General features: G+C 43.4%; 1 protein-coding gene across 2 annotated transcripts in view; it reads left to right on the plus strand.

Moving 5' to 3' along the window:
• Positions 1-22073, plus strand: part of SLC22A23 (solute carrier family 22 member 23) — a 108823-nt gene that overhangs the window by 81032 nt on the left and 5718 nt on the right. Inside the window, exons 5-10 of one of the 2 annotated variants that reach the window (XM_057399332.1) lie at positions 719-846; positions 7265-7354; positions 12881-12983; positions 15954-16186; positions 18445-18477; positions 19869-19992. In XM_057399332.1, coding sequence (XP_057255315.1) covers positions 719-846; positions 7265-7354; positions 12881-12983; positions 15954-16186; positions 18445-18477; positions 19869-19992 — 711 coding nt within the window. The remainder of the gene's footprint in view (positions 1-718; positions 847-7264; positions 7355-12880; positions 12984-15953; positions 16187-18444; positions 18478-19868; positions 19993-22073) is intronic. The other variant, XM_057399333.1, reaches the window with a different exon arrangement.

Consider the following 22073-nt stretch of genomic DNA (forward strand, 5'->3'; position numbering starts at 1 on the left):
AATCAGGTGAATATCAGCACTTGAAGGAAATGCAGATGGAAAATAAACTTTATCTTATAACACTGTGTGCACATGTGTATTTTTAAGGCAACTCCACTAACATAACATTGTCTTTATCTTGAGAAACTTAGAGCAACAACTGGTTGTTGTCTGGAGTATGCACAATACTGACCCATATAAAAGAATGGCTTTAAGTCTGCATGTGTGGGAAAAGATCTTTATGTGTTTAAAAATTTAAATATCTGTTCCATTATAATCCTAAAATGTAATTCCTCTCTTTCCTCTCCCTGTCTTTACAAAAGAATCCAAATCACTTCTGTCAGCTATTTTCATTCTTTGGTCTGAATTGCCGTGTGTTAACTGCATATCTCATTCATACTCTTCTTGGCAGCAAGTGTCTATTGCAGACAGTGCTGCCTCCTCCCAGTTCTTTCAAAATCGTATTAACAGGCAAAATGCCTCTAATACATTATAAAATTCTAATATGTTCTATTTCTATGTGGCAGGACAGTTCCTGTATCATTTGTGAATCAGTGTAAAAGAAAATGCCGTTAATTTGCACATTCTAAATTTGTTTTCCCTCTTGTTTCATAAGTGATTCTTCTTTTTTGAAAATAATTACATAGCTCATGAATAGTTAAATGAGCAGCTACACATTATCAGTTCTTCCTCTGGCAAAAACTTGGAAGCAACCCTGACCTGTTTTCCATCTTTGAAGTATTTTCCCAGAGTCCCTTCGGTGGCTGATGGCTACGCAACAGTTTGAGGCATCCAAGGAGCTGATCCTTCAGTTCACACACAAGAATAGGATGAACGCAGAAAGTGACATCAAAGGAGTGGTGCCTGGTGAGTAGGACAGACAGACAACCTCAAATCCCCCCACTCTTCTCAAAAGGCTGCACGTGACATTGCTGACCATAATTAAACAATCTATTTACTGCCTGTGAAATCATCCCATTCATTCATTCATTCATTTTGCTTTTGTTGAAAAACCATTCCAAACTCCAGCAGTGTTTAAAATTACTCAGCCTGTTGAACAGTCCTAGTTAATTGCACTTTCATCTTGCACTTCCATATGTTTTTAGAGACATCTCTTGAAGAATTTTGCCACAGTTACCCAATGCGCCTTCAGCCCTGTGTGCCTCTGGAAACTATGTTTTAAGGAAGCTGCTCACTGGGATCCTGCCCATTATACAGCACCTACTCTGTGGGTTTGGAGAAGCAGCAGCACTTGAACCCCCAATTCCAAAGTGCCCCCTATGACAAACCTAAAACATGTTACAGTTTCTCTTAAAAGCCTTGCTCCAAGAGCCATTTTGCTTTCCTCTCCTGCATCATCTGAGTGATGCTGTTCTGGGGATCGAGGAGGCCTGCAAGCAGCAGCAGTAGGGTGCAGGTTTTGGTTGAGAGTCTTAATTACCAGTTCCTTGGTTTACTGATGCTTTTAGAAAGAGGTGATTTGTCTTGTCACTGGGATTGTCACTGAAATAGCCGTGCTGCGTTTGTGCAGGGTGCTTTGCAGAAGAGACTGTGTGAGTTTGTCTCTAATTACTGCAAAGGTGAAGAGCTTCTGCATCTTCATCTCACTGGTGCAGCTGTCACGTTTGCTTTGGGCTCCCCTCTTCCTTCTCACAGGTCTGATGGTGCCCATAAGCGCCCATTTTGTGCTGTCACTTGCGATCTGTATCAAACTACCCACTAGTCAGAAAACAGTGGACATGTTTCTTTTCTCCCTCACTTTTTCAAGCCCTACTTCCTCTGACCCCAGGGGCAACAGGGAGATGTCACCCAGTAGCTTTGCCCATGGGCAGGAGTAATGTTTCCTGCGCTTGGCTTGATACTCACTGTCAAAGGTCTCAAGCTACAGGGGTAACTATGGCATCAGTCAGCACTGGGACAGATTTCATCTGGAATAGAAAAGTGTCACCATTAGCATCAGTGCCTAACAGATGAGGCAGTCTTCATCACTGAGGGGTGAAAAAGTCGTGTGATTTGGGTCTGTGGTCTTCAAACCCAGGTCACTGCACTGATTTCTGATGCAGTTGGCATATTGATGTTAATTAGCCACAGCATGGCTTTGCTATGTTAAATGCCATTTTTTTGGTAAAGTTGTGAAAAGCATAGGGGTATATGAGCAGCCATTAACCTAGTGATCTCCACCCCCACAACTCCTTTTTGCAGATCTTCCCCAGATCAGGGATGGGTTTTGGAGAAATCCTGTCTCTGAGGCAATGAAATGTCTCACAATTAGACTTGGAGCTTCCCAGCCAACTCTAAATTTGGCTTTTCTCAGATAGTCAGCTTCTTGAATTTGCAGGTGAAATAAAATGGTTCTTAGGGGAAAGAAGAAAATAAATTACCTGAGTTTCCTTTAAGGAAGACGATAAAGATGCAACTGTGTGGCTAGAGGGATTTATTTAAGCCGTGTATAATGATATTGTCCATGGAGGAATGCTAAGTGTCAAAATGGTTTTATGACTATTATTTGTGACTGATTACTTTTTCCAGCAGTTTCATGGTAGGAGCACACTTGGTTTAAGGAGGGACTTCCTTTCATGTGGGAACTAGAGCATTATTACACATCTTGATGCTAGGGATTTCTCTGCCTGCAGATACATTTAGATATAGCAGTTGTCAGTGCAAAGGGAAGTGTAAAGTTTGTGATACAGAATATGGTCCTTGATACTGGATTTGTTGGGGATATTGTTGGGATTTTTTTAGTATTTCTTCCCTCATTTTTCTCTTTAAGCTCTCTCTGTGCCCCCATACTCTAAAGCTTTCCTGACCCAGCTCTGGAGGGATGCCACATTTCTGTAGGGGAGAGTAAGAGAAAAGCAGTATCAAAAGGATTAAATGAGTTTAACTACAAATTTCAGAAGGAAGGACCTTCCCTCTCATTCTGGGTGTATGGGAGTGTTGATGCTCTGAATGAAGACAGGAGAAAAGTAGAAATCCTGAGTGAAGACTGTGATCAAACAACAGGTCTTGTGTCTCCCAGTGGGTTAGTAAGCAGAAGAAAGCATTTCTCTGCTTTTCTTATAATCACATTCCTACAGTTGCTGTAGCAGGAGTGGATATAAAGCTGATACACATCTGTGAGAAAGGATACCATTGAGCCTGATGCAGATATTCCCTATTTCCTTTTGACTCCATTGTTGAGCTTTGCTATCTGTGTGGAGGGTTGTTGTTGTTCGTGATTTGGTTTATTCTTTGTTCTCCATCTGAAAGAGCTGTAAACTGTTTTGCTCTAGTTAGGGACCATTGTATTACTGTTTATTATTCCTTGCTGCATTGTTGTAACTGCCTCCTGTGATTAAATTACTCCCAATACATTTAAATGACAAACTGCTCACTTGCCGACCCTTCCGGCTGGAAACCCCACTATAATTTTACTCATGTGTAGCAGTTTAATTAGTGTATCCTATAAAACAGATCATTACAGGAGTTACAGTAGTCTCTGGGTTTGTTTAGAATTGAGAAAAGAAGGATCTTGGGGACCTTATCACCATGATCCAATTTTTAAAGAGTGGCTACAAAGAAGATGGAAACTCCCTTTTTACAAGCAGTCCCATGGAAAAGATATGGAATAATGGATACAAATTACTCCTGGAGAGATTCCAACTGAACACAGTAAAGAATTTTTTCACAACAAGAACAATCAGCCACTGGAATAATCTCCCCAGGGAAGTGGTGGATCCCCCAGCCTTGGACGCTTTTGAGATTCAGCTGAACAGGGTACTGAGACGTCTAGCCTAGACTGTGCTTTTGCCAAGAAAGGTTGGACCGGATGATCCTTGAGGTCCCTTCCAATCTGGTATTCTGTGATTCTATGATACGTACCTGTTTTGGCAGCTGATACGAGTTCCGTAATAAAAATAAGTAGCGTTCAAGTGTGTGAGGTATTTTTTGAATTGCTATCCAAGCAATGAACAGGCTTGTTTTCCTTTTTGAAGAGTTGCACTATTCGCATTGCCAGCTGAAAGCTTTTACTGGTCCATTTGGGTATACTGCCCATAGTAGAAAGTGCCACTAGACTTCTGTAAGGCCTGCTTGTTCCTTAGGGGCTTGGCCCATGCGTTGGGTGGATAAAAAAGAAAGTAAAATGTATCTGCTGGTTTTGACTCAATCTGTAGGGTGGGAGCAGTTCACCAGTGCTCTTATGGGAGATGTCTCTGAAGAGAATAACTGAATGTCTGGACAGTGGTCTGGCTGCAGTTTGAAAGGTCCTGTGGCTGTGCTGACCCCTTCCTGGAGAAATCAGCACAGGCAGCTGATGGGCAGTGCTTAGCCAGCAAGGTAGTGGGGGAATGCCTGCATGGTAAACAAAGTGAGACAAGGGATGTTGATAGGAGGCCTGAGTGTTGTAGATAAACATTGCCCCTATCTTCAGTAGCCTGTCCCAGGGGTGTAACACAGTGATGATGATGGCTGCAAAACACGAAAGCTGCTTCCTCAGCTTTAAGTGGCTTTATTTTTGAATGATTGGTATACCTGGTCATTTTGGGCAGGAAAAAAAATGCCTTCATAAAGAGACGTTTGGCTTTATGCAGTCATATTTCTTTTCTTTAATGCTTACAAAATCTATGCTGTGTTAATTAGACCTGGTTAAATCATCCCTAATGTTTTGAGTCTCAAAATTTCACGTTAGCTCAACACTTTACCATCTTTTAGAAATAAAAGTTTAAATGCATTTTTGCATCAGGAGAATGATTATTCTGTTTTTTTAATCCAACTGCATATTGAAATGTCATTTGTAAAACAGACTTGATGAATTTTGTTGACAAATATTTGAAAACATTATTGGAAATGTCAGCTTCAGTCATGAGCAAATGAAGTATTTTGATAATAGTTATTCAGTATAGGCTTTTCATTGCCAGTTTCTCCAAAAACTTCCCCATCTCTTTCCTGTTTCTCTGTGAAAGAAGAAACAAAGATACATTTCAGTGCAGCTGCAGTACAGTCATTTTAACCTGAGTGGGATAAATGGTTAGGAAGTGTGGAGATCAGTTTGAAGAACTAGAGAAAAGAGTATTTATAACTGCTTGACCAGGCTGAATACCAAAACCCTCTTTTTGCTCATGTCTAGATGAAGACGCAAACCAGAGTGCTTCTGTGGGCAAGCATGTTATAGCTGTCCCTTTCCAAGGTTCCTCTCTAAGCTCAGAGAAATAATACTGATGTAATTACAAAAGTGACCGGCAAAGATCAAGCATCCAAATAAAGGCCAGTGCTTTAGCATGCAGAACACAAGGTGGAGAGGAAGAAGGGGTACAGTGGTGCCAAGTGCTCTGTGTCTATGTATGTGTGTGGGTTGGAGTTAGGAAAGCTGTGGTTTTCAGAGGCTTTTAATAAAAAAAAAAAAAAAATTATCATCACCATTCTTGCTACTGAGCTGCATGCTGCTGTGACTTTCCCTTTTATACATAAGCTAGTTTTCTGGTTTGTTTTGCTGTATTATTTTTCCTATGCATGAGGCTTGGATCTGTGTACTTACATGCTTTTTTTTTTCTCTTTCTTTCATTGGGTAAAGAGCAGAAGGAAGCATGAAAAAGCCGTATGTCTGAAAGTCAGTCTCTTTCCCTAATAGAAAAGATTAACTCTCCCTACAAAGCTTTACTCTTATACTTACATCCTCACACCTACTACTACACTACTGTTTTAAAGCTTGTAGTAGATGAAGAGCTAGGTGTATTAGCTAGAGAAAGCAAACAAATTCCCTGTCCCCATAATACATGTGATGCTACTACGTACAAGCCTGCCAGATGTGTTGCTTTACCAGATCCTGGGTTTTGGTTAATGGTACCAAACAAAATGCAAGTCCTGGGGGAAAGTCAGATAAATGTAGGGAATTTAGTTAAAACAGTTCAAGGTGCTACTTGAAGGCAGCCTTTAAGTCTTACAAAAGACTGTGTGTTAGCCACAGAGATTTCTATTGCAAACAAAACCAGCTAGTGATTTCTGTTACCTTCTTGTATATTAAATCAGCTTTCAGGAGGGGTTAGGTTTTTCCTGGTGGTCCCCTCTTGTCTAGGAGCAGGAACCAATGGAGTTTGTGCAACTCCTTCAGGATAGGCAGTACTTGACAAACCGTGAGTAACAAGATTGAAATTCATCAGTTAAGAAGTCCTCTACTGCTGGCTATGCCTACAGGAATGGAAGAGGAGAGCCTATGTGTTCCCTGACTGTATCCCTGGTGAGGGCAGTAGTGACCTCTGACAGCAGCAGGATTTAGAGGGGACAGAGAGAAAAAGGAAGTGCCCTACCGAGGACATGCCTTCTGATGTCACTGGGAAAAGCCAAATATGAAAGAAAATTTTAACAATAATTAATAAAAAAAAGAAAATGGGGGTTGTCAGTCTCTATTTAAGCTTGAATGATTCTTTCACACCAGTTGAGTCCTCCACAGACTCACGCTGGCCACACTCCAGCCTGTCGCAGCTGCTTTGTGCCCAGCCAGCACAGTGGCTCTTTGTCCCCAGTGCTACCTTTCCTCTCAGAGGAACTGGCTTCACAGGGCAGGAACTGCATGGGGAGGGCTGGCAGCAAGCCTTGGTGCTGCCAGTGCTCCTCTGGCCCCTCTGCACTGAGAGGGGAGAGGATGGATGAGTCTGGATGTGGACATGAGTGGTAGGAGAGGAGACCTTCGGAACCAAGTAGGGGTAGAGAGCAGTACGAGGGGACCAGTGGACAGAGAAGAGGGGAAATAAGAGAGTATGAAGAGTTGTGGGGGCAAAGAATAAACACAGTTGGAGGGGACTAAGGCAAAGGGAACAAAGGATTGTGAGGAATTAAGAGCTGTAGAAGAAGAGGAGTGGAGAGCTAGAGCATGGAGACCAAAAGGGCTGCAATCATTTGCTTTTCCCCTCCCTCTAGAACAAGCTATTGAGCCCAGGGATTCAGTCTCAGCACTCTTGTGATATCCACTCCTAAATTGTGTGCTTCACCTCTCCATACTGCCCAACTCGCCTCCTCTGCCTGCTGAGGTTTCCGCCATAGCTCTGGCAGTAGATAGTAGCAATGCACGTGCAGGTATCTGAAACCTCTTCATGGCTCAGATACGGCTCCTCACAATGATATTTGAGGTGTTCTTTGTGTTGGTTTTTTTTTAACGCTGGTGTTGCTAGAGGAATGTAAATGTTGACAAGTCAAGCTCTGTTGAAATGCAAGAAGTCAGGTTGCCTGGGCAACCCTTGCTTGGCCTCCTGGTATGAAGGCATGATGATATAGCCCTTAATAACATGATTACAACCTATTTTTTCTACAGGGCATAGGATGGACGAATCAGTGCATAGGATGGACGATGCTGTGGGAATGAAGCTGTTGTCTGTTCCTCATTTGTTGCAGAATTTGGAAGGTGTGTAGTGAATAAGATAGAGGGTTGAAGAAGGAAAGAGAACAGCCTTGGGGAAATAAAAGCTGAATGCCTTCTGAAGGGCTGTACCCATTCCCTGTGTCTGCCAGGGATGCTCTTGTATGATGATGGAAATTTCACTGGAATTTCAGTGCTGTCACTAATCACAATTTCTTCAGTGTCTGTCTCAGGCATGTAAATCCGGCACTTAATTTGCAGAAAGCTGGGAGCATTTACATCAGCATCTGTAAGGGTTACTGCTGTGTGATTTTTCTCATTCTGGACACCATTTCTCTGCATTTTATCTTCTTGCCTGCAAAACAGAAATAATCTTTCTCCTTACTTTTACAAGAAAGTGGTGGAGATGGCTTCATTGGTATTCATGAAATACATGAATATTCTGACAGCACTGTAGGAATGTCTCTGAGGAAACCTGTGAATTTGTACTCTCTGGGAGGCTTGGATAATAAGGCTAAGGGGCACATGTTGAGTGGTAAAGCTAGAGACATCATTAATAGCTGCCCGTTTGCTGACTGCAGGGAGCGTTCTGGGGGAAAAACTAATGTGTGATCATCTAATTAAGTGCTGTATCATAATGCATATGAGCTATTGAGGATTGCAGTTGCAACCTTATGTCTGATTTTTCCTATCTTTTTTCCAGTGTAATTGGAGATTCAGGATTGAAACAAATTATTGCAATCAGTCCTTTGCTACTACAGTTATTGAGTTATAGAGTTGCTTTCATGAAATGAGTTTCATTTTAAATACTGTTGGTATTTATGACCTGTGCTTATGTTGGAAGGCCATTCCAGACTTCAAATTGCTCTTGTACTTCGGTACACCTTAGCATTCAATAGAAAAATATACTATAGGTGTCCAGGTTCTCTGTGGTTTGGGGTATTTAGCCTTCCCATTTCATCCTGTCTCTGACTACCTTAAATCTCTTTTTTCCTATGCTATGTGAGCAGACAACAGACCTGTTCCTTTGCTGAGCTGAGGTTCTCTGCCTCCTTTCCTTTTATAAATAGGTTTGCTGAAGCTTTTGCTTCTCAAGTATTGGTAACCAGAATTGTGAAAGAGCACCAGTATCTCCTTGTCTGAATTGCAAATACACATGGACACAATAAACCAGAGTCTTACAACGATTTGTGTTCAAGCAATGTATAGCCAAGTCTAAAACAGTATCTACTAAAAGCTTACCTTCCAGCAGAAGCATTTCCCATTAGTCCCTAAGTATCTTACCTTGTATTTTACATTTTTAGTTGCTTATGACACACAGGGTCTCAAGCTCACCTAGTTCCCTCTAACATCCAATTTCTGTGCTGTACTGCAGGCAATGCCTCACTTTGTGACCAGCAGACTTCATTGGCACATTCCTAAAGTTTGTGCCAAGCTCCCAAGTGAGGTTATTAAACAAGATTTCTTTTCCTTTTTTTTTTAGAATGAGTGACCCTGCCACTAACCTCCTGCCATCCACTGATGATTCCCATTTTTCTACCCCGTATTGCTGTCTGCCTATCAGTCAGCTGTTTACCCATCTCATAATTTCTGTATGTGACTTGATAGATTTCAATATTCCTTTACTTTAGCTATTAGGCTTTCCAAAAATGCAATGTATCAAGCTGCTAGTTCTCTGTGATATAAATAAATGAATAAGCACAAAGGGGGTTAATGGAGACAGAAATCCTGAAAGGTATAAATAAACCTATGTACAGTAACTCAGTGTGGCTGAGAGCAGGTTGTTTCAGCTCTGCATTTCTGACTGATATACCTCCTGCTGCAGAGCTGTCGTGCTCCAGGGATTGATTGAGCCTCTGTGCTGGGCTTCCATAGCTCTTTTTGTGTTCAAAGAGCTACTGACAGTATCATTTAGCAGCCAGAAAAATCCAGCAGAAGTCCGTCACCACAGGACACTTGTCATTTTGGACATCCTTTTTTGTCAGCTTGATTTGAGCTTTGTCTATTTTGTCTTTGCCAAGTGATACAGAGATGGGTGGTTTCATTTGAAGGCTTTAAAGATACTTTCTGATTTTGAAAGCTGTACTCGGGAAATGCAGAGGATCGTGTGATAATTCAGCAGCCCTGGGAGCTGGAAGCTGGTAGGATTCACCTCCCCATGAGACCTTTAAAGTCTTAGAATGAATAGTTTTAATTTCCACTGAGGTATAAGGAGTTAGTTTGTTGACAGTTTTCCTACCGAGTCCCTGAATAGGAAGCCTAGATTGTGTGTGGGCTCTGGAGTATGGGAAAACTCATAATGGGCCTCTGAGTAAATGGATAAAAATATTTCTTATTTTCCACTCTTGCTGTTCTGGTAAATCAGTCAGAACTGAAACGTTTAATGCAAATTCCTTCTGAACTGGTGACTTCAGTGCAAACTCAAAGAATAAGTTAGAGAGCATGGGGGTGTCCTGGTGTTATTCCAGTAACTGGGACATCTATAGTTTGCTTCCATGGGCTTTTGAATAGGCATTGGCTTGACTTCTCATTTAAGATCTTAATGTTGAAGTCCAGACAGCCTAAGAGCTGTCACTCTCCGGATGCCCATCACAGACAGAGCAGGTCCTTTTGTGCAAGCAGGCTGCTCCCAGGGACAGCAGGCCACTTAAATGAGAGCCAGTTCTGTAGCTGATGACTTTTTGCAATTAGTATAGCCTATTTGTTGCTATCTGAATGATATTTTGATTATTATAAATGATTGATTTGGGGGGTGAATATCTAACTGGTATATATAGAAATATAAGAGGAAGAAAGCCATCCAAAAGATAGATGGTGGTGGAGGCTTGAGGAGAGTCATTCATCTGAAGCAGGTGAGTTTTGCTTAGAGTTTTAACACATCATAGAGGGATGAAGGAGTAAATAGCTGATAGAGCCAGAAGGCTTTCAGTACAAAGTCAGGTGATGTTTGCCTTCTTTGGTGGAAGGTTTGAGGACAGATTCTTCTTATTAAATATTCTTTTTTTCTTCTTTCTTTCTTTCTCCCATTTTCTTTTTTTCTCTTTCTTTTTTATCCATGGAGTATAACCCACATCAGAGCAGAAGCAAGGGTCCACTGAAGGGAGACTGCGGCATGAGGCAGGGTAGAGAAGAGGTGAAATCTCCTCATGTGTGATCCTTGCTGCAGCTGAAGCAGAGGAGTTGTTGAGGGTAGAAAGCAGTTCAGTGAAAAACGTTAACAAGAATTAATTTGGAAGGATTGATGTTTAAGAAAGGTTAAAAGGAGGCTTGAGTGCATGTGGGAAGGATGCATGACTATAAATAAAGAGTACATGTATTGTAGCAAACTGTCTATGAACAAAGCAGGAGTGGAAGGCAAAATAATGTTTGGCTCTGAAGAGAAGTATGACCAAGTTAAGTGTTGTTTCTCTTGATTTTATTGTGTTGTGGCTTAATAAAGCACAGATTGACCATAAAATCTACTTTATCTTCTCAAAGAAAAAAGTAAAAATTACTTTGAGAAGAAAAAAAAAGGAAATTAAGAAAATCTGAAGAATATGGCCTATGGGACTGTCCTCTGTTGACATAGGAGGTGTTTTACTCTGACAGGCCAGATCTGGTCATTCTTAGACAGTTTGAGATTGAACCCTTATGTCCACATGAAATTTGTGCAACATGTGCTGTTTGCGTGGTGATTTTCACTGTTGCCCTTCAGCTGAAATAGTAAACGGTCTTTAACAGCCTTTCAAAACATTGTCCTGCTTCTAGTGCTTGCTTTGACTTTTGCTGTAGAAGGTGTGGTTTGGGCTCAATTACAGGCTTTGTAACTCTGTTCTATCTGTTTCAGTTGTTCTTCTTCACTTCAGTTGTTCTTCTTCACTTACTCCTTTCCAGAATCTTGCTACAAAAAAAAAAACAAACCAACACATTTTGACCTTGCTGGTTGAGATTAGGAACCATCTTTTTTTGTTGCTTATTTTCTTAAGATAGCCCTGATCCATTGCTGAGCCTGCCGAGTGCTCCTGTAGTACATATATTAATTTGACCAATTTCCTCTTTTGCTCCACCTCCTTTATGCTTTTCTGAGCTTCATGCTATGTAGGTTCTGGGAAGAAATGGCTGTTATCAGTTAGCAAGGAAAGTAGTACAGCAATGTTCTGCTCAAGTACGTTAACGTAAAATACCTTTTGTTGCTTTTCTCAGAAACGTTCCCTGTAGTTACTCGGGATAGAAGACCAGGAGTGATCTACAAGCAGTGAATAGCTCAACTATTTGCATACAAATAGTGTTTCTTTGTTTTATTATTTTTTTATGATACAATTTTCAAATAACAGCAGACAAACATGTCTTTTGTTTAGTTTGTAAATTTGGGTGATTTATCTTGTTTCTCCTACACACCCCCTGCTGCTTGCTTTTATTTTTCCCTGTCTTGCATCACTTAGAGATTGCTATTCAGTGAAGCAAGGCAGAGGTTGGGGCAGGCCAGTGCGGACAACTGAGGACACTGTGCTAATTGTGTATGCATGAAGGGAATGGATGCACAGTTCAGAACAGGGCCATGCTGCCGCCTTTAAACACAGTCAGTGTAGAAAGCAGTATTACAAGTCTTTGCCCTAAAAAGCAGTCCTGGTCTATCCTAGAGTGCTTCTTTATAGGTTTGTGGTGCTTCTTTATAGCTCCGGCTTCTTCTGTTTTACTGGACTTTGTGCCCAGCTGTGTCACTGGTCCAGTGTCTGGGAAACAGTGGTTTTGTTGGTGTACTTGGGTAGGTGTTCAAGCTCTAACCTAATGATATTTGGGAAGTAAGCAGTGCTCTTTGTTGTTGTCCCCTACCAACAGGAATATCGAGTGCAATATTTGCAAGGCTTGTGTGTTAAATAGCATTGCAAAGAAATGTAATCTTGGAGCTGCCCAGAGCTTTAAGGACATGGTAAGGCTCTAGTTCTGAAATGCAAAGACATCACAGCTGATGATGCTCAGGGATTTTTCTTTAAGCAAATGTCTTTTGTTTAGTCCATCCATCAGAACAATTTGAATTCTTTGAAATGGGGTGGAAGGGAAAAGGATGAGCTGACATGGTGTCCTAGCTGCTTCTTCCTGAAACCTGGATTTGAACAAACCTCAAAAGATTCACACAAAGAATGAGTTTGAGCTCCAGTCCTTTCCATGGCTTTTCAGGTGAACATTGCAGAACAGCAGCAGGTCTTGTAACTGCACAAGCACAGTCCTGCCTGCGGTGGGGGGCAAAAAAGAACAGAATCCTGAAGTTCTTCAGAAATGTACATGCTTGCTGGGATCAATCTGTGTACTGCCCCCATTTTACATGCACCTTTTAAACTGGGAGAAGGTTTGGGGTGTGAAGGAATTCTTGGGCAGTTCTTCAGCCCCAGGAAGGTTACGGGAAGCCTAGGAGAAAAGAAGGAAGCTGAGTTGGATTTAGGCAGGTTGTCCAACTATTTTTTAGCTCCTGTTAGAGTTATCGATAGTGTCCTGCTCTCCAGAGCATCCTTTCGCGTATCTGTAGTTCACAAGCAAAGCTTTTCTTTCTTGTTCTCCCCAGTGAAAGAATGATTTTTATTTGGTTTGTTTCAGAGCTGGAAAAGGAGATCACCAGGAGACCGAAGAAAGTCTGCATTGTAAAAGTGGTGGGAACAAGAAACCTGTGGAAAAACATCGTCGTGTTGTGTGTCAACTCGTAAGTTCAGTCTCTCTGAATAGTTCTGTGGTTGGTGAACTGGAAGCAGTAATGGGAAATGATGGGGGAGCTCCTCTGTTTCATAGTGTGGGACCCTTTGCTAGTGTCTCTGATAAATGATCCTGGAAAAAAAAACAGCTGATGCAAGGAGCTCTTTTTTATGGCAGACGTGGAGGAGCTCATCGATTGTTTCAGGCAGCAGCATCATGTGTCTTCTCAGGTGTCATTCTGCAAGCGCATTGCTGTCACCAGTGGTCTCACATAGACACGTGCTGGTAAATGCTCACGCATGTAGACTGCTGCAGCTGCTGCCATCCTGGGTGGTGGGATTTTTGAAATCATTAATGCCCCAGGAGTGCACGTTCAAGTTGTTTACATCTGAAATAGCTGTGTTGCAGAGGAAGATGTTTCTTGCCAGTAAATATGAGCCTGCTCCCTTGTATAAAAGCTGGCCTTGATAGGCCTTCAGAAGGGGATTACAAATCTTGTGCAGGGAACGTAGGGAGAATATGTGTGGTCTCACACAGAACAACATGATGCCTGTGTCCTAAGGCTTCGGCTTTGACATGCTTACATAGGCAAAACCAGGCATTTGCCTGAGGGTTTTGCAAGTCACAGGCTCTGAGACCTTCTGTCCAGAACTGAGCACCTTCTAAAGAGGAAACAGATGGGCTGCAAATTTAGCCTCTAACCAAACCAAACTTTCTGGGAGGGCAGTGGTAGTGGATTTCTATAATTGTTCAATCTTATAAAATGCCTATTTGAATCCTGTCATGATTATTTTTTTCAAGTGGGAGGTGGGAACAAGCCTGCAGATCCCCCCATCCTCTGCTCCATTTAGAAGTACATAGCTCTCTCGTGCCTTTTTCTTCATCACTTCAGGGACCTATTCTGCAGCCTTCACTCCTGTTAAACAGGCTCATGGATCAGTCATAACCTCTAGGGGACAGCCCTCGTGCTTGGCAGATAGTCACCCAGGGGCACATGGGCTTCAGGGCTCAGTCTCCTGCATTATTGGTTGCAAAGCCAACTCTGGTTTTATGATTTTTGTGTGTCTCTCTCACCTACCAGTGAATGATTCCCTCTGTTTCCTCTTAGGCTGAGCTGGTGGGTTTAGTAGCCAGAGTTAACTGTATTTGTGAGAAATGTTTACGTGGGGAATCCTCCCCTTCTCTCCCTCACCCTTTTCAATTATGCACATTTGGAAATCCCCTAAGCCAGAACTAGGCAGTCCAACTTCTAGCAATAGCACACGGAGGCTGCTTGCCTCCAAGTAAAGCATGGAGCAGATGTGTGTCTGAGGAAGCAGCTTTCATGTTTGTTTTTAGGGGATATAAAAAAAACTATGTAATTTTAATTCTGTTATTCCTGTTAGATGGGGCTGTGGTAAATTGTGATAGTGTGGAACATGCAGAAGGTACCGTTTACAGGGAATGATAAGACATCAAGGGAGATAAATGTATTTAGTTTTAAAAGCAACTGTTCTGAGCTGTTCGACAAGTTAAGATAATAGAGTAATTCCTGGGGAAGCAGGCTGGAAAGCGAAGTCCAAATGATACATTGATGTAGTTTACAGGTCATGGCCTAAATAACAACTTCAGCAAGTGCGTTTGCATGCACAGAAGAGAAAGAAGATATGCCCTATTTAACTCTGTCCTTTTATGAATAGTGTTTTGCTGTTTAATATTTCTCTTACGTGAGGAGCTAGTTATAATCTAGATATCCAAAGCTACTTACATTCTTGTGTAACAGCAAGTATAGCTAGGCTTTATCAGGGAGAAGGTGACTAGTGTTGGGGATGTATTTTGAACTATAGCATTGATTCACAAGATCATCGCTGTCATGCACTCAGCAACTGTATACTCCCCCGACTGTTTTTATGCATATGTTAATATTCGCTTGACACTGACAGAGCTTCTAATTACTGACCTTCAGGAGGATAGAGGTGTATCAGTGTAACAGATCTGCCATTCAGTTTTGGGGACCTGGATCTGTGCCTGCCTCTCTGTCAGGCAAAATTCATTTGTGATGTGAGGTTCGTCTGGTCTAAATGCCAGGGACAGGAGGCCTTTCCCAGCAGGACGTATCTGTGCTGCAACGGGAGTCGTTCAGAGCATTGACCTCCCACAGCAGCTCTGCTGCAGTTTTGCACCACTTCAGGGGTGATGCTGGAGCTTCTCATCTGACTTGTGTACCTCCAGCCCTGTGCTCTTCCTTCCTTTTTTCTTTTTGTTTTTGTGAGGGGTAAGAGAAAGAGGAGTGAAATGGAGCGGCAGGATGCTGATCACTGGCATCACAAAGAAACTTTTAAAAGAAAAGGAGACACATGGCTGTGAAGGGTGGTGTAAATGTGTAGATTGAATTATGGCTTATCATTTCATAATGGTAATAATAATTGCAGCACGTGTGACTTCAAATAAGGGGTTTCTAAGGGGTTTACAGCTGTAACAGGTTGGCTTGGGAAGTGAGATGCAGTCTTCAGTACAACCAAATGCCGCAGACAGGTCTTCTTCAAGACACAACTGTATTGCACGGTGTTTTGCTGTTTAAGTATGCAGGCTGCTTCATCACAGCAGCCCTGTCTCCTAAGGCTGTCGTCAGATGCACTGGGAACAGAGATGTCTTTGCAAGAGGGGAGTTCTCAAATACACAGGGAAAGCCAATCACACACTAGGAGTCCTTGTAAAGATGCTCATACCCCAGTCGTACCATGAGCAACAGCTGTGTGAATAAAGCCAGTAGATTGCAAATGTCTGGTTGAATAGAGATTTTTCTTTTTGCTGCTTTTGATCATTGCTTATTTTCACAGCAGCACCTAGAAGTCTGAGATGAGTCTTTTTGCACTAGTGTTGTATTCCCGCAGTGGAAGAAATTCTTCCTGCATTAAGATGTTCCTGCTTTGAATTCCATTGCAGTGGGTGGCTGCCTTCTCAACAATGATCTCCTCTTGCCCTCTCCTGTTTCCCCTAGGCTGACTGGTTATGGCATACACCACTGTTTTGCAAAAAGCATGATGGGGCACGAAGCGAAGATGGCAATTACCCACAACTTCTATGTGGACTACTACACCATGGCTGGGATTGCACTGGCATCCTGCCTGGCCATGTGCCCGGTGGTTGGGTTTCTGGGAAGAAGAGGAGGACTCCTGCTTTTCATGATCCTTACAGCCCTGGCATCGCTCCTGCAGCTGGGCCTTCTCAACTGTGAGTTGGAGACAAGAGCTTTTGAAGACCACATGATTTTGGTGTGCAAATATGGGACCAGGGAATATTAAGAGTCCTTTTGCCCTTCTCAGACTTGGCATGCTGTATGCGTGCTTAGTTTAAGAATTTGCTTGAAGGTATTGGGTTCTAGATGAGTCTCTGTGAAGCTCATTGATACCCCCTGGTAGGGACTGGAAATGGAAAACTTTCCCACTTGAGTCTACTTCTCAAATGGCCACTAACCTAAATGGCAGTTAAAGCAGTAGGTATACGTCATCTCTCTGCTCTGAGCATTTTGCTACGTGCAAGTGATAAGTAGCATGGAAATGTGCAGCTGAAAGACCCTGCTTTTAACATGGTATATACATATAGTCCATGTGAACATGTACATATGATTTTGTGAGTTGTCACAGCTTTTCAAATGGGTTCCTGCCAAAATCAATCTCACAGTCACCAACCGTTAGACCCCGGTCCTATGAAACCTCACCCCAAGGAAGGGGGAAGAGGGTTGTGATGTGCTTTGGACAAACTGGGTACGAGACAAACACCAGAACGCTGGTGGTTGCTGTTTTTCACTTCTAAGTTTAGAAATAATTAAGGGTTTTAATGAGAAAGAGGTTTTTGCAGTGAGGATGGAAAGATTTCACATTCCCACATGCTGAAGGCAGCCCTCAGCCAGCAGGAGTTCTCCATATTTACAGACTGTGTTTCCTGAAGGCATTCACCGAGTTAACCTTAAACGAACACTCTATTTGTGGCAGTATGGAAGGGAAACAAGGAAACTCTTTCATGACATGGAGGCAACTCCAAAATGGCGTGGTGTTTTGCTCTCACATTAGCACAGATGCTTACATTCCCTTTGAGGACATGTTTACCATGTCCAGCAGTCCCAGCTGAAAGTGGGGCCCCGCCTCATCCCCAGCCCATTGACAGACTGTGACCTCTGGCATGCAGAGGCGCACAATGTGTGTGTGCGATCACATTCTTGTGGTGGTGTCCATCAGGATCTCTCTACACTCAATAGGTCTAATCTTCCTTCTTTTTACGGGTGTCAGATGTTTGTTGAGGCTGTTTGGGGTTATAAACATGCAGATGTTTAGTGGGGAGAAAGTGTGCTAGACCCAATAGGCCATGAAAATCAGGTTGCAGTTTTTCACCAACAGAAAAGGGAAGGTGGAGAGGAACATCCTGTAGGAGTCATTACAACCTTTTCTATACTGGGTTTAGGTGGTTTTGTGAGGCAAGTTGCTGAAACTAAGAGCAGCCATCAGGTCTAGGTGTGTTCTGCTGCACTGCCACCTAAACTTCTCTCAATGCTGTGCACCCGTGAGCCTTTCTGACTCTGTCCTTGCCCCTTCCTTTGTGAGAAGAGTAGGAAAACACAGCCTTGAACTTCAGAGCAGCTCATCTCCCCCCGCTCTAGACCATGATCCTCCTTCCCCAGAAGAGCTGGACAGCGTTTGGAGAGAAACCTGCTGATTATGAAATCTGTTATAGCCTCCTCTTTGTTTTAGCTTAGTGTAATTTGGGTGTAACTGGCAAACAAAATCAGAATTTGAGAAGGGTGAGAGAAGGAGAGGGGTATTCTCCATCAGCAGCAGACCTTGAGGTTTGCCCTGTTCAGCCCTTCCTCCAGACGCCAGGATGTCACAGGAGCCTGGTGAGAGATCATCAGCAGAAATGTGCCCAGCTTGTGCTGCTGCCCTTCCCCTTGCTGCCTAGTACTGCCATGTGCTCCTTTGCAGTTTGGATGCATGACAGCTGGTGGCTACCATGATGCATGGACCACCAGCTCTACATTTTGGCAAGGAGTAGTTCTCCCACCAGTGTGACAGTGCTGATGCCCAGCATTTTGCTGTCTAACTAAAGCCTCTGTTGGCCATTCCCTTGGGGCTGCAGCATGAGGGCAGTTTCTCTTCTCCCCCTTGTTAGCAACAAAGAGGCCTTTGTGTTAATCCCAGTGGTAATTCTGGGGCTCTTAAAAATGCTTTACTGCTGCAATTGTAATCACTGTCTCATTAGCATGCTGTCCTGCAGCTGAAGGGGGCCTGGAAATGGTATGTCCTCATCTGGTGGCCACAGGAAGATGTGACAGTATTGGCATGGGAAAGAAGTGTAAGGGGAGCTCGGGTGGCATATAGGATTTACCTTTTTTTTTCCCCTTTGGATAAATAAATACCTAACAGCAGTATGTTCTTGTTTTCTTTCCCTTTCTCTCCTATTTTTTCTTACTCCAACTTCTGTGGTCTTGGATCCAGTGATCGGAAAATACAGTCAACTTCCAGACTCAGGTATGGTTTACAGACAAGTCTTCATCATGCAGGGAGCACTTCCCTGGGAGTGGGTAGATCCGAAAGACTGGGGTCAAAGCACCCAGAGCAGAGCTGCCACTGCAGCAGGGTTCAGAGTGAAACCCCACTTCTACACAGTGCCTTGGGACCCCACTTGTAGGCAGGCCTGGTTTTTTGTGTGCAGTCTCTCAGTGTGGTATCCCCTCCAGTCTGACTCACCTCCTCGGGTCAAGAGAGGGTGCAGGAGTTCCCCCAGGTTTATTTTTTAGACATATGGCAAGGCTTTCTGAGGAAGTCTCTATCTAGGAGCAACATTCCCAGTTCAGTCTTTTCCAGAAAGGTCTGAGGTGCCAAAGTCCCTTCAGATAAGGGGACTGGGGCACCTTAGAAAATACTTTCTCAGGCATCTTATCCCAGCCTGAAACACTGCAATAGCAAAGTAGTGACATTCTATGGGGGAACAAAATTTACCCTTCTGTATTTGGTTTAATGGACCTGGCTTTGCCCAGCTCTTCCAGTGTCTGTTCTCCTGAACTGTCATGACTCCCTGTAGGGTCAGCGGTGAGGCCTCACCTGCTATGCAAGAGTTGCCAGGGAGTGTCAGAGACCCATAGTTTCCGAGGTGCAGTGCTCACATCCTTATCTGCTGTCAGTATTTGCTCTGTACCCCAGGCTTTGGGGTGCATTGCACCAGGAGACGGTTTCCTTTGGCTTTGTTTAGATTTGCTTGGGTTTCTTTCTATGCTTGATAGACGCTGTTTACTCCAGAAACCTTGCTGCCATCCAGCCATGAAATGATTGAGCAAACAGCCTTTGCTGGACACAGTGCCTTGGGGGAGCACACCATCCTTGCCATCAGCTCTTCTCACCCAGCATTGTCAGACAAAGGCTGTCACGCTGAGAGTTACAACAGAGTTTGCAGGCTGATCACATGCAGGAGCTTAGCGCAGAGCTGGGAGTACTTCCATTTCTTTCCTCTCTTGTCCTGCGACCCTCGCCAGTGCCTAAGCCACGGAGCTGTACCAGATGTTTGGTAGCTGGATGAATGCTGCCTGCCTCCTCTTGTCTGTCAAACGTGGGAGGGAAGTGGCTGGTGCCTAAAAGACTGCCCAAAGATGTGTTTTCTCTTGGGTTTTACCTTTTGTGGTGGCTGGGCATAAATAACTCAGAGATCGCTGCTGGTTTTGGCATGTCATTATGATTTTTTTCACCTGTGTTTGTGTCTCGGGTGCTTGAGGAATGAATTTTATAAATACCAGGTTTAAATTAGTATTACAAAAATGACTCAAATTCGTGTCTAGGGAGAATGAGTAACACAAACCTGCTTTCTTGGTTTTTCCTTGGAAGTTTGGCCTCATTCTTGCTTTTTATGAACACACTTGTCTTGACAGGTATGAGTGACAGCGTCAAAGACAAATTCTCTACTGCATTCTCTATCGTGGGTATGTTTTCTTCGCATGCTGTTGGAAGCCTCAGCGTGTTCTTCTGTGCTGAAATCACACCCACAGTAATCAGGTGAGACACTGGAGCACCCCTCTTCAAAGGCTGGAAATGAAATTATCCGCATTTAATTTGTAACTGGCTGTGTAACTTAATGCATTCTGTGGGAGGAGAAATCCCCCATAGTTGGAGACCTCGCAGCAATTTGGGGGCTGTTTCTGAATGTCACTGCAGTCAGTCTGCCTAAGTAAATGCCTGTCTGTAGGCAGGCTTTGTTTCCGATGGCTCCACCTTGTGTCCCATCGTGGTGATTATCAGCAGGCTGGGCACAATGTGAATTGCGTTGTTTGAAGCATGGTATGGTCTTAAATCGCAGAATCACAGAATTTTTTGGGTTCGAGAGATCTTAAAGCTCATCCAGTTCAAACGCCTTGCTGTGGGCAGGGACACCTTCCACTAGACCAGGTTGCTCAAAGTCCTGTCCAACCTTGGACAGTGCCAGGGATGGGGCAGCCACAGCTTCTCTGAGCAACCTGTGCCAGTGCCTCGCCACCCTCATAGTGAAGAACTTCTTCCTTATATCTGATCTAAAGCTACGCTGTTCCCCCTTGTCCTGTCACTACATGTCTTGTAAAAAATCCCTCTCAAGATTTCTTGTAGGCCCCTTTTAGGTACTGGAAGGCTGCTATAAGGTCTTCCCTGAGCCTCCTTCCCTAGGCTGAAAAAGCCTAGCTCCCTCAGCCTGTCTTCATAGGAAAGGTGCTCCAGCCCTCGGATCATCTTCGTGGCCTCCTCAGCGTCTGCTAGCTGGGTTTGTACAAGCAGCAATCACGTGAGTCTGCAGCTGGATATCAAAAGAGACATTCCAGGAGTGCAGACAAGGACATAAGTGCAGTCAATCCCTGCCTCCACAGGGCAGGTTAAGCAAGCAAGCTATTGGGGTGCTTCAGTGGAAAGGAGATGATGTTGCAGCGTGCGATGTTAACTGCTTTCAGTGCATAAAGGTGCTCTGCAAGTCTGCCTCTCCTACAGCACTCACCAGTGTGAGTGATCTACCTTTATTGCAGATAAAGTCATCTTTTTTCTTTGCACCCAGACCTATCTTAGCAGAGACTCAAAGTTTTTCTGAAGGGGAGCACTTTCATCCTGGGCAATAGTAGAAATCAGGCAGATGATCTACACTGGAGAGCTTCCCATAAGATGTCTTTGTATAGTAAGGTTTTAGACCATTTTATGTGTTCACTGCTGTCTTTCACAGCACAAAGGTTGTGCTTTTGTGTTCTGGATTATGCATTCAGCAATGTCACAGCAATTCAGGAGTCCACCCTGACTCCACTGAATTTCCCAGGAATGTAGGTCATAGAGGTGGGAGGGAGAAAGGGTGGAAGGAAGAGGATACTCTTTTTTTTTATTCTCCAAATTATGTGCCTTTTCAATAACTTTGCAAAAGTGGTACAGACAAATTGTCAGCTGAGTAGCCAGAGTCTTTGATCCATGGCCTTTTCTTCCAAGCTATCTGCTTTGTGAATGTATTTTACAGATAAGGTTATTTCCACAGGGAAAGGCAGTGAATGGTGAGGAGATTATACAGCAGCCCAAACACTAACAGCTATTTACTTACATGCATGTCAGTCAGTTTGGTGGTTTTATGCCTCTTTAATTTTCTCCTTGTCTCTGTTTGAAAGACACATAGATAAGGAATTGGCTACATCACCCAGAACAGAACCTGTCAAGCAGGGTGAGATGTGCAGTGTGAACTTAGCAAGCTTTTTTCCTTAAATCACTTACATTGCTACAGGGAAGGGGACAAAATCCTGGCTGGGAGACAAAATTCTGCTTCCCCAGCCTCTGCTGGGTGACACCAGGCAAGTGACAATAGCTGGATTTGCCTCAGAGTCCCCATTTATTAATAGGGATGGTAACACTCTGCAGTGCTTTGTAGTCCTACCACTCTGAAGCTCTCAATAAGATCCGCTCAGGGCTGTAATTAAGACGTGGAGGTCAGGATGGTGCATAAACTGTCTCAGGCAGAGTTGTGGTTAAGCTGCTTTGTGTCTTGCATCTTGGTGGGATCTGGCTGCTCCCTTGTAACCTATTCTCCAAAATACTTTCTTGGGTGCCCTTTAGTGTTCAGACCATCTTAATATGCTTCTGGT

Source organism: Pezoporus wallicus, unplaced genomic scaffold (assembly GCF_028554395.1).
Source record: "Pezoporus wallicus isolate ANWC-B61680 ecotype Strahan unplaced genomic scaffold, APGP_CSIRO_Pwel_v1 contig_818, whole genome shotgun sequence".
Lineage (NCBI taxonomy): Eukaryota > Metazoa > Chordata > Aves > Psittaciformes > Psittacidae > Pezoporus > Pezoporus wallicus.